Source organism: Lepidochelys kempii, chromosome 3, assembly GCF_965140285.1.
Source record: "Lepidochelys kempii isolate rLepKem1 chromosome 3, rLepKem1.hap1, whole genome shotgun sequence".
Taxonomy (NCBI): domain Eukaryota; kingdom Metazoa; phylum Chordata; order Testudines; family Cheloniidae; genus Lepidochelys; species Lepidochelys kempii.
The window spans coordinates 60,811,435-60,827,852 of NC_136382.1; the positions used below are offsets into that span (position 1 = coordinate 60,811,435).

Here is a 16,418-nt window from a genome sequence, read left to right on the forward strand (position 1 = left end):
CAAAATACTTTGTGACCAAGAGCTTATCAGCATTGAATAAAGGCTTTTGTCAACATTAGGTATTATGAAATAAAAGGTATATCTTAGCCAACCACGAGCTGCCTCAGGTTAGGAAGAAATGTTCCTTTTTGGCAGAATAGTCTATAATGGTCTATTATGCAGATTTTTGTCCCTTCCTTTAAAGAGTCTGGTACTGGCCAATGTCAGCAATAGGATGCTGGGCTGTTTTGATATGACATTTATGCTCCTACAGGCACAGAAGTAGACTTCAGCACGGCGAGGTTTAGAACGAGAGACGAAAGCTCATGCTCAAATAAATTGGTTAGTCTCTAAGGTGCCACAAGTACTCCTTTTCTTTTTGCGAATACAGACTAACACGGCTGTTACTCTGAAACCAGTTCTGTGTACATTAATCTGGACGTTTCCTATTTTTTGTTAGATTTTTTTTTTAATAACATTTTCAAATTAGACATTTGTGACTGCAAAGGATTATAGAATATCATTGCAAAAGATTACAGCAGTGAACCACAAGAAGCTGTGTGTGGTTTATGGGCCCGGAAGTTGGGAGAGGCTGAGAATCCTCATTTCTGACTGTGCTGCCTCTTTATCAAACCAGTCTAGTTATGTAATTTAAGTATTATATTATTTTAGTTACTGATTAGCTACATGACATTTCTTAGCTTTTTTCATTGTTTCTGCAGTTTTGTTAATTTTGTAACTTTTGTTTACCTTACTTTCTATCATATTTACAGTGAAAATTCCCAGAATATAACTTGTCCAGGAACCGTAGTGCACGGTAGACATTTTCACCATGCTCATGCACAGATACCAGTAGTAAAAACAGCAGCCCAAAGGTAAGACTGAAGAAACCAACGTGTATATCATTCTCGTGTCATCCTCTCACACTTTCCCATCCGTGCATCTCATTTGTGGCAGTGGTTCAGAGTGCTATGTTTTTAAAAGAATTTTCATACTGTCTTGTTTTCCCACAGCTGAGATTCGTACATGGTAGTCTTCACAGTCCCGAAAACATTTTTAAAGTAAACAGGGATGTGTGACATGATAGTACTTTTTGGATCCTTTAATATCTGCCTTCATTGAATTGTGAAGGTCTCCAAAAGCTTACCTTGTTAACCTTCATTGTGAACAAACCCTTCACTTTAAAAAAAAAAAAAAAAAAAAAAAAGTTCATTTGACAGCATTTTGTGGAATCTAACCTTTCAACTGGAAAGTAGTTAACAGTGAAACTATTTAAAAAATAAAAAAGACGTCAAGCAATTGTAAATAATGTATAATAGAACGTCACTTAATAAACGCTCGTGTAATCAAACACTTGAATTGATAAAAATTCCAGTTTCTTCCGCCACTTGGCAACGATTCACTAGCAAATGTACTGAGATGTCATATAAGTCACATTGCTTAAAAAAATACAGCAGACTTAATAGTTCACTATGACATATAAACCTTAAAAACAACAGCCATCAAAATAACTGGAGAAATACGTGTCTTCAGTGGGACTGCTCATGAGCAAGGTTATGCATGTGTGTGTTTGCAGGAGTAGGGTCTTAAAGGATGAAAAGGGGAAGTGTAAGTAAATGCAGTTAAGTCTCCTACAAAATTATGACCTTTAAAAATCAAATATTGAATTGAACACATGCATTGTTTGTTTGTTTTTTGTTTGTAGTAGCACCCATTGTGCGTGGGTTGAAAGCTGTTAAGAGAACAACCTTCCTAACCAATAGCTTAACCGTGTCTTTTTATTTCTCCTTCTTCCTCCTTTTTTTTTTCTTAAAGTTATGCTAACCACCAAAATCGTTTTGTTGCAGGGAAGTGTCTGAGGAATCTCAAAGGATCTGCTAGGTCTGATATTAATGGCTATCTTAATGGTCTGGGACAGCTAGTAAAAATCAAGTTAATGAAAAATGTAGATGTTAAATTAGGAAGATTTACAAACATCAGCGAAGATCAAGAGGACGACTTACATTATAAACATGAGCAGAAAATAACTAAATGAGCTTTAAGTTGAAAAAATGCAAGCTAATAATACCTCTAAAGGGAAAACATTGTATGGACCCTCACCAGAAGTTAGAAATCTGGGAAGAAATGATAGCAATAGAAAAGATGATATAGTGGACAGCAAGTGAGGCATGAATTTGCAAAGTGATAGAGGCACAAAACAAAAATATAACTTTTGGCTGCATATGCAGAGGTCTCATGTCATAGGCCTCATAGTCCCTCTGTATTTGGTCCTACTACAGAAGCAACAGGAATACTATGTTCAGGTCTGGGCTACTGAGTGCCATAAAAGATATTGACTAACTGAAGGATGTTCAAAGAAAACATCAGAAGTTAGGGTGTTTGAAGGAGTTTTGTCTTTATGAGTAAAGATGGAAAGAGCTAAATAATAGATCATGGCTAAGGGAATAAATGGTGGGAAATAATGTAGAAATGTGTAAGATGTAAACGCTGGGAATGGTGAGGTATAGCAAGGTGTAATGAGATGAAATTAAAGGAAGATACTTAAATAGAATATTAGGGGTAAGCTTGTTAATGAGATATGTTTGACTGGCATAGTCTAAGGAAAATGGTAGAAATCCTGTTGCTTGGGACACTTAAAACTCTGTTGGACCAAAACAACCAACTATAGTAAATGTACAATAGGGAACAACCCTGTGTTGGCCAGGAGATGGGAGAAACCTATTAGGTTATCTAGTCCATCTCTAGATTCTGTAAGTACTTCAGAAAATTAAATAGTGGGGAATTGCTTTTATGAGGTCTTCCACTGGTGATATTACTGTTTGTATAATTTGTTTTAAATTAATCATGTATTGAGGTGCATGTACATACCACCTAAGTCACATCAGAAAAATGTGAACGACCTCACTCCTTATTTCCTCCGGCAGGGCTGTCCCTAGCGGGGTGTGGGGCCCGGGACATTGGTGCGGAGTTTCTATCTGCCGGGGGGAGCTCCCCCATGACTCCACCCAAGCCCTGCTGCCACTCCACCTCTGCCCCCCTCTTCCCTGCCTAGTTCTGCCCCCTCCCTCGAGTGTGCTGCACCCTCACTCCTCCCCCCAGTGTCTCTAGATGCTGCGAAACAGCTGATCAGTGATAGGCACTGGGAGGGATGGAGAGGGAGGTGGAGGAGGTGCTGATTGGCAGGGCCCACAGGAGGTGATGGGGGTAATGGGTGGGAAGGGGAAGGTTGGGAAGGGTGCTCTTCCTCGCCCCCGCTTGCCCGTCTCCCACCTCACCTCCCAGCCCACCTCCTCAGAAACCGCAGGGTGGGGTCTGGGGTAGTCACCCCGATTTGCCGTACCCTAGGGACAGCTCTGCTCTCCAATACTGGTGAGCATCCTTAAGACCACCAGGGATTCTCTATCATTGGACGTATTTAAATGAAGATTGCATGTTTTTCTAAAAGATATGCTTTAATTCAAACAGGAATTAATTCAAGGGAGTCCTACGATTGTGGTTTATAGTTCAGACTGGATCAATGTTACCTTCTGGCCTTCTAATTAGTCCACCAGTGCACACCATATATGCATTTTGTGTCTATAGCCATTTTATCTTTTTTTTTTTGTTTTACAATTAATTAAAAAAACAAACACCCTTGCCCCCCCCCCCCCAAAAAAACAAACAACCCACCATGCTATTGAAATATGTGAATGTGTTACAGAAATATAAGAGTTAAAGAGATGCTTTAAGAAGTTCTTCTGTCCACGGTCTCTCCATTCCAGTGCTATCTTTTTTTATCTGCGAGTTTCTCAGATTTACAATGCTGCCACGTGAGTGCTTCCTTCCATAGCTGTCCTCCCTTCCCCGTCCTTATTCCTCTGTTACCCTGCAAATAATTCAGTTCACTTCTGATTGGTGTGGTTGTCGCATCAGATGTAGGTCCTTAATCACATCCCTTTTTCCATCCCATCTTGTTTTTTTTTTTTCTTTTACTCCTAACCCATGTATAACATGGCTGACTAAATGGTGTGATTAAGTAAGGTGGCCACGGAGAGTTTTTAATTTTGTGTTCCACACACTGTTCCTGCCCCCTCTTGGAGTTGTATTATTGAGGGTGGTCCTCCCTACGTAAAGTGCGCTGGCACAGGGCCTCTGTCCCCCTGGTACTAGCAAGCATGGCAGTATAGGGGTCTGCTCCCCTCTTCTCTTCTAGAGGCACAAGTGGCAGAAGGGGGCTGGTGGCGCCTCCTCCAGTAATTAACCTAGAAATCAGGGTATGTCTGTTTGTGTGGGTGGGCCAAGTCCACCTGACTCTTTTCCTGCCACATGCAGTTTTCTGTTTGGGGATGGGGCAGTGGGAGAGGGGAACCCCCAGAGCATCTGGTCTTAAAATGAGTGCTCCACTGAGAGACATGGAGCAGTTCAAAACACTCCAGCTGTTTCAGTTGTCTGCAGAAAGACAAAGATCAGTTAACACAGGTCACATTAATGAAAGCAGTTACATAATATCTACAGAAGTCAGTAGAACATTTTTTAAAGTAAACAAGGACATGTCACAGGGTGCTTTCTTGGATTCTTTAGTATCAGTCTTAATTTAATTGAGGTTTTCTAAAATATACCCTGTTAAACTTTATTGTGAAACCATCCCTAGGCATAGACCTAAAGTGCCTATACTGTAATCCTGGTCCTGATGTGACATCAAATTTCTCCTTATGCTGTCTTATGTTGCCAACTACAGACCTATAGGTTTAAGCAAAAATAGCTCATTTGTAAGTGCACCTGTGCAAAATTAATTGACACACCAGTAGATTAGCTATTTAAATAATTTGATTTTAGTGATTTTGATTTTTGATTTTTTTATGCATATCCAAAAATTATATTTCAAGTCCATTTCTTATTGGTGCTATTTGCCTTCACTTGTACTAAATAACAGGCAGATGACTGCAGGATGAAGATTGTGTGTGTGTTACAGCCAGGAAATAATGTCATACTTTCTTGAGTGTGATTGGCTCCAACATCTGCGAATAACAATGTAACCTGACTGATTTGAGTACAGTGTAACCTGTCAGCATGGATTCACTAAAGGCAAGTCATGCCTGACTAACTTAATTGCCTTCTATGATGAGATAACTGGCTCTGTGGATGAGGGGAAAGCAGTGGACGTATTATTCCTTGACTTGAGCAAAGCTTTAGATACAGTTCCCCACAGTACTCTTGCCAGCGAGTTAAAGAAGTATGGGCTGGATGAATGGACTATAAGGTGGAGAGAAAGCTGGCTAGATCATCGGGCTCAACGGGTAGTGATCAATGGCTCCATGTCTAGTTGGTAGCCAGTATCAAGTGGAGTGCTCCATGGGTTGGTCCGGGGGCCAGTTTTGTTCAGTATCTTCATTAATGATCTGGAGGATGACGTGGATTGCACCTTCAGCAAGTTTGCAGATGACACTAAACTGGGAGGAGTGGTAGACACAGTGGAGAGAAGGGATAGGATACAGAGGGACCTAGGCTAATTGGAGGATTGGGCCAAAAGAAATCTGATGCGGTTCAACAAGGACAAGTGCAGAGTCCTGCATTTAGGATGGAAGAATCCCATACTGCTACAGGCTAGGGACCGAGTAGCTAGGCAGCAGTTCTGCAGAAAAGGACCTAGGGATTACAGTGGATGAGAAGCTGGATATGAATCAGCGCTGTGCCCTTGTTGCCAAGAAGGCTAATGACATTTTGGGCTGTATAAGTAGGAGCACTGCCAGGAGATCGAGGGACACGATCATTCCCCTCTGTTGGGCATTGGTGAGGCCTCATCTGGAGTAGTGTGTCCAGTTTTGGGCCCCACACTACAAGAAGGATATGGAAAAATTGGAAAGAGTCCCAGCGGATGGCAAAGAAAATGATTAGGGTGCTGGGGCACATGACTTATGAGGAGAGGCTGAGGGAACTGGGATTATTTAGTCTGCAGAAGGGAAGAATGAATGTGGATTCGATAGCTGCTTTCAACTACCTGAAAGGGGGTCCCAAAGAGGTTGGATTTAGACTGTTCTCAGTGGTAGCAGATGACAGAACAAGGAGTAATGGTCTCAAGTTGCAGTGGGGGAGGTTTTGGTTGTATATTAGGAAAAACTTCACTAGGAGGGTGGTGTAGCACTGGAATGCGTTACCTAGGGAGGTAGTGGAATCTCCTTCCTTTGAGGTTTTTAAGGTCAGGCTTGACAAAGCCCTGGCTGGGATGAATTAGTTTAGGATTGGTCCTGCTTTGAGCAGGGGGTTGGACTAGATGACCTCCTGGGGTCTCTTCCAACCCGGGTATTCTATGATTCTGAGATTCTATGATTTACCTTTGGCATCTAAGGCTGGAATTTTCAAAGGAGCTTTAGGGTATATCCACACTGCAAAAACAAAAAACCCTGAGGCATTGAGTCTCAGAGCCTGGGTCTGTTCACTCTGGTTTGGACTGTGGGACTAAAAATAGCAACGTTAGATATTCCAGCCTGCGTGGTGGAACCTGACATGAGGGAGGGTCTCAGAATCTGGACTGGAGCCCAAAAGGGAGCATTTACACTGCTATATTTATCTCTGCCACCTGAGCCTAAGTTACGTCAACGTTCAGCCAGCACAGTAACTAAATCGCTTTTGCATGTCTGCATTACTCTCCTTGCATCGGAGGTGTGCATCCTCGCCAGAAGCACTTGCACCTACTTAACTGGCAGTGTGGGGAATAGTGGGGCTTCTGAAAGGCAGCAACAGTAGATATAAGCAACACAGTGTTTGCACTGACACTGCATCAGCCTAACTACATTGATATTGACTCTACACCTCTTTTGGAGTTATTAAATTGGTGTAGTGGGCGAGTTACACTGGCAGGAGTGACATTCTAGATGCTTAAAGAGTTAGGTCAACGTAAGCTGGTTGATGCAGATGATGTCTCAGACACAAGTGATCGTGACTTGATCAGAGTTACCAATGTGCAAGAAGAATAAAGTTCAGACCAGTAATACAGTAAAAGATTTGTCATCCGGCATGCTGGAGGAATAGGAGGTTAGTCAAAAATTCCAGTTAACTATGAGGTATACTTACCAATGGAATACCAATTTTCAAAGAATTTAGAATACAATAAAACGAGTAAAGTATAAAATAGTAAACAGGTACTCACCAATCCAGTAGTAGTACTGCACTGGAGAGTTGTAGGTTTCTTGAAGCACTTAAGTGTATACAGGTAAAGTTTTCTATACAGCAGGTTATCTTTTGACACTACGTATCACTATGGGCAGTGCATGGTGTACATCCAGATCACTAAAAATACACTTAACAGTAAAACTGTATTGAACATAATTTAATCGATGGTTCAGAAGGCACCTCAGGGTCATCATTATCAACAGCAATTATCATCGTAGATGTAGAAGGTGTATGAGATTGGGATGAACACCCTGGAAGCTGCTTTTTTGAATAAATCCCTAATATCAACTTGCTGACTTGTCTTCTGCCTCTTTTGCAAAAAAAAATAGAATGTAGCATGTGCAACTGCATGACCTCCTGGGGCAGTATACTGGTCCCGGTTACTAGATTGAAGAGTTGTATTGGGAGATATTGGAAATGCCAGTTAATAGAGCTTTCTGGTTGATAAAGTGCTGGATAACATAGCTTTGTGTGTGTGTGTTTATCAAGGCCAATTTCACAACGCTGAAAACAATTAAGAGTCAAATCATCTGGGAGGAAGAATTTAATCAAAAAAATGTGAATGATTGGGAATCATAGAATCATAGAATATCAGGGTTGGAAGGGACCTCAGGAGGTCATCTAGTCCAACCCCCTGCTCAAAAGCAGGACCAATCTCCAATTAAATCATCCCAGCCAGGGCTTAATCACTTAAGAACACCTTATAGATGTCCAAAAAAGCCACAATCAGGAAGAAGGCTGTGCTGGTTAAACAATCAACTTGGTTTAGAGGGGAAGTGAAGACTGCTATTTAAAATAAATAAATAAATTAAATATAACCTAATGGAAGAAAAGGGAAGTTGACAGTAATGAATATGAATCAAAATTTATGAATTATAGAAAAGTGATGAGACCAAGGAGAAATCTATGGCCTGCAGAGTTAAGGGCGTCAGTGTTTTAAAAGTTATATTAGGAACAAAGACTCCTGGTGCTGGTATTAGTCCATTAGTAGATGGAAATGATCGAATTATCGATAATAATGCAGAAAAGGTAGATGTGTTCAGTACATATTTCTGTTCTGAATTTGGGGTGATAGTCTCCTCATATGCTCTTTCCTTGAGAAATACTAGGGGAATGAATGTTAAACACAAGCTAATAAGGACAAACATTTTTAAATCAGCCAATCCAGATAACTTTTATCCAGAGGTTTCAAAAGAGTTGGCAGAGGAGCTTACTGGATAGTTAAGGTTGTTTTCAGTAAGTTTTGAAGCAGCGGGGAAACTCCAGAAGGCATGCACATTAGCTGTCTTCCAATCTTTAAAAAATGTTGACAGGATGACATGGATAATTCATAAGGCTGTCAGCCTGATACAGATCCTGGGAAACACAGTGGAGTTGCTGATACCGGACTTGTTTAATAAAGAACTAAAGGAGGGTAATGTAATTAATGCAAATAAACGTGGTTTACTGAAAATAGATCTTGTCAAATTAATTTGTCTTTTTGGTGAGATATAACCGTTTGGGTGATAAAGATAATAGAGTTGATGTTCAATTCTTTTACTTTCTATAAGCCATTTTACTTTGTACTGCATGACATTTTGGTTAAAAGTAGAACAGTATAAAATTAACATCACAAATTATAGAAACTGGCAGACTGATAGTTCTCAATGTAATTGTAAGCAGGAAATCGTCATCAAGCGGGTGTTTTCCCAGTGGAGTCCCAAAGGGATTGGTTCTTGGCCTTACGCTATTTAATGTTTTTATCAATAACCTGGAAGAAAACAAAACTATCACTGATAAAATTTACAGATGAGACCGTCATTGGGGAGTGGTAAATAATGAAGAGGATAGGTCACTGATTCAGAGTGATCTGGCTTGCTTGGAAACTGAGTGAGAGCAAACAATATAAGTATTGATATGGCTAAATATAAATGTATTATATCTAAGAACAAAGCAGGTAGGCCATGCTTACAGGATGGGGGACTCTATCCTGGGAAGCAGTGATTCTGAAGGATGATCAGATGATACATCTGGATGATCGTCTGAACATGAGTTCCCATTATGATACTGTGGACAGAAGAGCTAATGAGATCCTGGAATGTTTAAACAGGGAATCTCTAGTAGAGAAGATAAGTGATTCTGTCTCTCTATTTGGCACTGGAATGACTGCTGCTGGAATACTGTCCATTTTTGGTGCCCCAATTCAAGAAGGTTGTTAATAAATTGGAGAGGGCTCACAGAAGAGCCCTGAGACTGATTAAAGGATTAGAAAATATGCCTATAGTAATAAACGCAAGAAGCTCAATCTAGCTTAGCTAAAAGGTGATTTGATTGCAATTTGTGTATCTACATGGGGAACAAATATTTAACAATGGATTATTCACTCCAGCAGAGAAGGGTATAAAACAATTCAGTGGCTGGAAGATGAAGCTAGACAAATTCAGATTGGAAATAGATCTTTTACAGTGAGAGTGATTACCATTTGAACAGTTTGCTAGGGGTCATGGTGTATTCTTTATCACTAACAATTTTTAGATCAGAATTGGATGTTTTTCTAAAAGATAAGCTCTAAAATTTATTTTGGGGAAATTCTATGGCCTGTGTTATATGGGAGGTCAGACTAGAGTATCAGAATGGTTCCTTCTGACCTCTAGCCTCTCTTATTCTAGTTTTACCATACATGTAGCCAAATAGTATGTGCATGTGCCAGATTAAGGTCCCTTAATGTACCTTACGAAGTTTGATTCAAGTAAAATAGCATTGGGAACTTGAAAGTAAAAACCTCATGACAGCCCTACACTGTATAATTTCCTCGTAGAATTCCCTAGCATGTCATTTCTGAAGACCTATATTTTTAAATCTAGATTGTATCATAAGCAGAACTAGTTTTGTGGTTCATTTCAGCTCTGTTCTCTTGTTAATATTATTTCAAATAATGAACGCCACTGTATTTTGAACCATTCTGGCAGATTCTTCTGAGATTCAGGATTGGAATAGCATGTATATGCTACATGTCTCAACCAGATTTTATTGCATGAGCTTAATGGGGTGATTTCTTAAGGCAGTGCCTGTGTTTGATGCTTGTCTGTATTCTGGAATCAATCTCTCTCTCTCTCTCTCTCCCCTGAAGTGTACAAAATCAAAGTAATCTTTTATTCCTTTTTTCTTTAGGCATGTTACACTAAAAAGATATATAATAGGCAAACAAAGCATTATCTGTTGTATGCATCATATTACACATTCAGGAAGATTTCTTCTGTCCTTACATATGTGGCGTTCTGGATTCTGAGTTAATATGAAGGATTATGGAAAGTGGGTGGGACAGCATGATCACGGACAACACCCTGGTGAAAAGCTCAATAGACTCCCCATTGCTGGTGACTGAAAAGTAGGGGCGGAATTTAAAAAAAAAAAAAGAAGGGCGTGTTCTCTCAAGGCAATATCTTAGACTAGGCTTTGGGTCCCCTACCTTGCATATCAACCTTGTGTACTAAGGGTCTGACTTCCAGAAGTTTTGAGCACCTCCAGCTCCTATTAGCTTTAAATAAAACACTTCTGAAAATAAGACCATAAGGCAATAAGACAACTGCAGCTGGCCTGTGCCAACTGATTCAGGCTTGCAGGGCTTGGGCTACAGGACTGTTTAACTTGGTGATGACTTTCTGGCTTGGGCTACAGCCTGAGCTCTGGGACCCTTCCACTTTGTAGGCACCTAGAGCCTGAACATCTACACTGCAATTAAACAGCTCTTGCCTGAGCCCCATAAGCAAGTCAGTGGGTTTTTAATGGCAGTGTAGATTTACCCTGAGTGTCTGATATATTTAGAGCTTCTTCCTTGCCCCTGCTTTTGGATATGAGGAGAGCTGTTCTGTCACTTTCCTCTCTCAAGTATCTGGTCACATGTAGACTCTGGAAAATATGTAACTAATTTTTTTTTCACTTGTGAATATTACATTTTCTCAATCTAAATACTTATTTAAAAAAATATTTTGAATAGATAGGATTGGATTGCTGCCTAAAAATGCAAATAAATGGTAAACCTGTAGACTTTTATTTTCCGTGATAGTCCAGTGGGAAGTCCAGAGCAAAGCTCTATTTTAATTTATTCTGTCATGCCGTCTACAATGGAGTGATTTAAAGCAGATTACCAGTCTTAACTCAAATTTAATGAAATTATTTGAGATTGAACAGGGTGCATGTCAGTATAAAACTTTGCCCACTGACTTTTGCTGGTTTGAGGAATAAAGTTAATTATGTTTGTATTTACTGCTGTTAAAATGCGGTCAATATTTTTAACTTTTAATTAGAAAAGTATTGCAACATGAGTTCAAGAAGTGACCAATTGGTGGTAGTTTATATTTGATAACTATTAAAACTTGAGTGATGTGCAACAAATGTGGGGCTTTGCATCTTATGTTTTTCTCTTTTTTTCATATTTTTAAGCAATCTGGACCGAAAGGAAAGGTAAGTTTAATGTTGATGAAATGAGCATGGAAATGAGAAATAAGTAAGTTAACTGAATGATTACCCTATCAATACTAGCTAAAGAATTATCTGTAAAATCATGGTCAGCTCTGCTGCCTGTGAGCTATTTTATGAAAAGAACATGGAATACAAACAGTACCTTTTTATATTCAGCTATAGGCACTGATTGCCTTTTTAATGTGGACAGTGTACTGGGTACATTCGCATACAGAAACATGCATATAGATATACAGAAAAAAAGATTAACTTCAGTTTTCTGTGGAAACTTGGAAGTTAATTTTAAGTGTTTTGATATTGCAGGAGAGCTATTGCTATCTGGTTTCTAACAAAGTGTTAAGCTATTTTTTAGTTTTCTAGCAATCTCGTAGCTTTGAATAGAGTTTGAATTTCATTCTAAATATAGTCATATAATTTTTATTCATTAAATATACAAATTAGAACAATTAACCAAAACAGAGCAAAGAAAGAAATCTACTATTAAAGCTGATTTGGTGCTGTTGTTTCATGTATTTGTGTGGAAACACTAAAGTTTGCCATGTCACATATTTCATGTTACTTGGAAAATGCTGGTTTCTGTTAATATTCTTTTATATAGTTTAAGTATACAAATAGATGTAAATATTTTGTTCATTTCGAATACTTTATTAAAACCAATCAGACATCTGACATCCTTTGACATCTGATGTCATTTATTCCACAAGAAAGTAATTCTTTTCTGTTACATGGCAGTATAAGCTTTATATTAAAGTTAAATTATGATTAAACTGTACATTTAATATTGAACTAAAATTGAAAATAATTTACATAACTGTTTAAAGTAGTTTTCTTTGGAAATTCAGGATTTAGTGGATTGACTGTAAATCAATGGTATAATATTGTGCTTTCTTTTACTTTCCAAAATTAAAATTTAAAGGGATGCTGACATATCAGCCTTGGCCCTCATATTTTAACCTCATAAGGAGTTTTACAACTTTTTCTTGTTTTTTAATTTTTTAAATGTTCATGATTTTTTTTTTTCAATTTTATAGTGTGTGGATTTTAAAGAATCAGTTATTATCCTGTTAGTGTTTGATTCAGGCACAGTAGGGATTGTCAGAAGAATAAATTGTGCACAAGGTCACAGCCCCTAGGTTTTTTTTTTGTTTTTTGCAAAAGTGAAACAGCAGCTTCTGTTAAATGCTACTAAGAACCACTACCAGCAACTAGGCTCCATAGACATATAAAGTTGGTAGGGGCTTTGTCTCCCCCCAGCACTGGAAAAAATCATGGAGCAGGCCTTGGAGAAACACAGTTCTTCCTCTCCCTTGCTCCAGGCAGGAGCTTTTCCCAGTTGTTTTTCCCCCTGTATCCAGTTCCCTTCAGGTAATGAGATTATTTTGGGGAACAAGAGACCACAGGGGAACAAGCCCTTTGAGTGTAGTGGGTCCCAGACTAAGATCATAGGGGCTCTTGGTTTGGTTCTGTGAGCCATGCTTCTTTTTCTCTATTTTCCAACAACATGGCTGCTGAGCCGTAAGCCATTTGGGGCAGAAATTCAGCCTCAGAATCTGACTTTGCAATCTACTCTCCAAAACATTAATCCCTGGTTACTCTATGTATGAGATGAACCATAGGTATGAGGGGTGACTACAACAGCAGGGACATGTCAGGCAAGACTAAAGCTTCTTGGACAGAAATTCCACACCAAAAGCATATGCTCTGAAAGCTAAAAGCCCTCCTTGACTGTTTTCTTCTGGCTGAGGTGAAACATGAAATCTGAGAGTATCCCGGAAGAACAAATCATTTAGATGGCTAGGAAGTGGCCAAGGGGCAGCATGTTCCATACCCTGCCACTGAACAGAGTGGGCTATTATTTTGCCTTCCTTGTTCCAGGGAGAGCTTGATATTCAGTCCATGTTATCCGCTATTTTCCTGTGTTGCTTCATCTCTGGATTGTTTCCCTCAAATATTGGTTATTCTCCTTCTACTTGAGGGAACAGAAATCAAAGTTCTTGTTTGTTAAATAAGTAAATAAATGGAAAATCTCAAATGAATTGAATTCCCAGTGTCTGGAACCTGTTAATAATTCTTGTGGATAAATGTGGAGCTCATAGAATTATTTTTAGGGCTCTTATTATCAAGAGAAATTTGCATATTCCTTTTTGGAACAGTTCATTGGCTACCTCCAGTGGGACCTGCAGGAAATATACTCAAAGCAGAGTGTTGTACCTGCTATTTGACATGCCCTTGATGCCACTTCAAAATTGAAGATGACTGGCTTGAGATTTATAAACTGGATTGAACAGGAAGGAGGAATTTGCCTCAGAAGTTTAAAAAAAATATATTTGTGAATGCTTTCTTTGGCAGGTCATAAGACATGTCTTTCAAATTGTGTTTTTGTATATCAAACATTGTTTAGTTCTTAAATGGTTAGTTGAGAGCAAAACCTAAAATGGAAACCACACAGTGAAAATGTACCACCTGTTTAAAATTTTCTGCTCTACTGTGGTGGAGTCAAATCTGCTGGTGTTCAAGTATGCTGTAAGTAAACCTCCTGGTCACATGTAACCTTTGTTTTACCAGCTCTAAAAGCTTTCAGTTATTGTTTTATTATTCTCCTGTACGGCTTTTTAGGTGTGTGAGGGTTGTTTAGACTGATTTGAAGCAGTTCAAGATTTTTTTGCCATGCTCTCTGTTGTTGTTCCTCAGATGCCACTTTTCTGAGATAGATGGGAAGCCAGGCCTGAACGGAATACATTTGAGCACTTCTCAAATCTTTACACATCAGCAATAAGCTTAACACATCCTTTATTTCAGTGAAAGACAAAATAGTAAAATAAAACGCCTAATGAATAGATAGGACAGTTTTAAAAAAATTCTGTCATCATTCTGAGGTTTGCATGGGTGATATAGATCTGGAGTTGCTGGCATGCATGTAATGCAAACAAGGTTCAATAACTAATTCTGTTGATGGGACAGACGGCTACAAACATCCCCCTTGGTATCTTTGATAGGGAAAAAATGAGAGTGAGGCATGTGAATATTTGGAGCTCGAGTGTAATAAGTTCTGTTTATATTTATGAAGAAATGTATTGATTGTATTTTAGATCTTAGACCTGTTAGACTCAGCAAATTTAACTGAATTCTGCTGAGAAGATGAACCGAGAGAGGAGATTATTTTATGTTTCATCATGTTAATAACACTCCAAAACCACATGACAGGAACTTGAAAGCCCACAACAACCTGGGAGAGAAATGAAAGCCAGGACTTTTAAATTTCTTTGAGGCTGAGCTTCATTATGAAGAAACATAAGGCTGTCGTAATCAAGGGATATGTGTACACTCCAATGAAAAAAAAAAACACGGCAATAAGTCTCAGAGTTCAGGTCAACTGGCTTGAGCTGCAGGGGTAAAAAAAATAGCAGTGTAGATATTAAGGCTTGGGCTGGAGCCCGGACTCTGAGACCCTCCTCCTTGCAGAATTTTAGAGTGTGGGCTCCAGCCCAAGCCTGAATGTCTACACTGCTATTTTAAGCCCTGCAGCTCAAGCCCTGCAATTCGGAGTCAGTTGAGCTGGATTCTCAGACTTGCTGCCGCAGTGTATGTGCATGTTTGGTTTTTATTGCAGTGTAGACATACCCATGTAGGCCTTTCGGGAATTAAGATATGGTGGCGCCTCTAATTTTGTTTATGGCTAAAATCTCTACTCTTAAACTTCTGAAAAATATAGAGTGTTTCAATAAAAAAGGATGTGGAAAAAACCAACTATTTCAGAATACCTTTTTGCTGATGTCTTCTGTTTGAGGAAGGTTAGAAATTTAGGAAGTATATCCATTAATGTACTACTAGTACTGTGTGAAATATGTTCTTGTTTTCTTAACGCAATGTTGTTTTCTCATACCCGTCTCCCCCTCTTCTACTTGTCACTTGTACACTATCAGTAAGAGACCGATTATGCACAGTTAGCCTTAAAATTTTGGAAAAGGTTAAGGTGATGCTTCTAAGTGATTTTCCTCTCTTCTTCTCTTCCACTCCCCCACCCACCCGCCCCCAATAGTTTATTCTCATTATAAACAAATAAGCAAAGGACTGCCATCAGGCTCTTGTGCTGCAAAGAAGGAAGGCAGCCTCTTACACTGGCACCTTTGCATAATTGTCAGTCTGGGCTTCTTTTCTGTTTTTTCATTCTACATGCAATTTTGGACATGTTTGCTTTTGGCTATTGTTTTGTGATTGTTGTAATTGCAGAAGACTAGATATAACTGTCCAGTACCTTGAAACGTGACAGTGAGCAAGCTTGATGGTGCCTTGCCTTGGCTGAGTGCAAAGCTTAAGTTAGGGAGTGTGCAGTATGCTGTTGAACGTAATTTTAGTGTTCAACTTATTTTTAATTATTGTTCAACAATATATGATGTGAAACGTGAGTTCAGTGATGCCATACAAATTTTAAAATGTGTTTCATCAGAAGTATGAATATGCCAAGGTAAATTGCTATTTCATCTGCTGAATTTACTGTGCATTGTCAACTGTGTATGAAGATTGGTCAAGAAAAGTTGAAAATGGAGGAAGCGTAAGAGATCTAATTTTTTTCCAAAAAATAATTACAGTATACTTAAACTGTGTGCAGAGATTTTGAATTGTCACACTAAGTCGCTTGGTCCAGCACTTAAAAAGCCTTTGATTTCTTAGGGGTGTGTGTGTGTGTGTATATACGTATCTAATACTTGTACTAAGCCTGTACTCTACTGTTTGCAAAACTATTTGATAGTATTTAAATATCTGAATTCAACAGAATGTCAAATATATGACACAAGCCAAGGCATGTTCTGGTTGTTGAGATGAGGGGA

The 16,418-nt window shown here is 39.0% G+C and overlaps 1 protein-coding gene across 12 annotated transcripts in view; it reads left to right on the forward strand.

Annotated features, from left to right (window-relative positions):
• SENP6 (SUMO specific peptidase 6) overlaps positions 1-16,418 on the forward strand; it is a 158,872-nt gene that overhangs the window by 46,712 nt on the left and 95,742 nt on the right. For 7 of the 12 annotated variants that reach the window (XR_013635546.1, XM_073336489.1, XM_078852111.1 and 4 more), the window contains exons 5-6: positions 753-854; positions 11,551-11,571. The exons of 1 other annotated variant lie outside the window; for it this stretch is intronic. Coding sequence is in view for 10 of the 11 variants with exons in the window: in XM_073336489.1 (XP_073192590.1) it covers positions 753-854; positions 11,551-11,571 (123 nt within the window). In the remaining variant the exon portion in view is untranslated. The remainder of the gene's footprint in view (positions 1-752; positions 855-11,550; positions 11,572-16,418) is intronic. 4 more of the 12 variants (XM_078852113.1, XM_078852120.1, XM_078852115.1 and 1 more) reach the window with 2 other exon arrangements.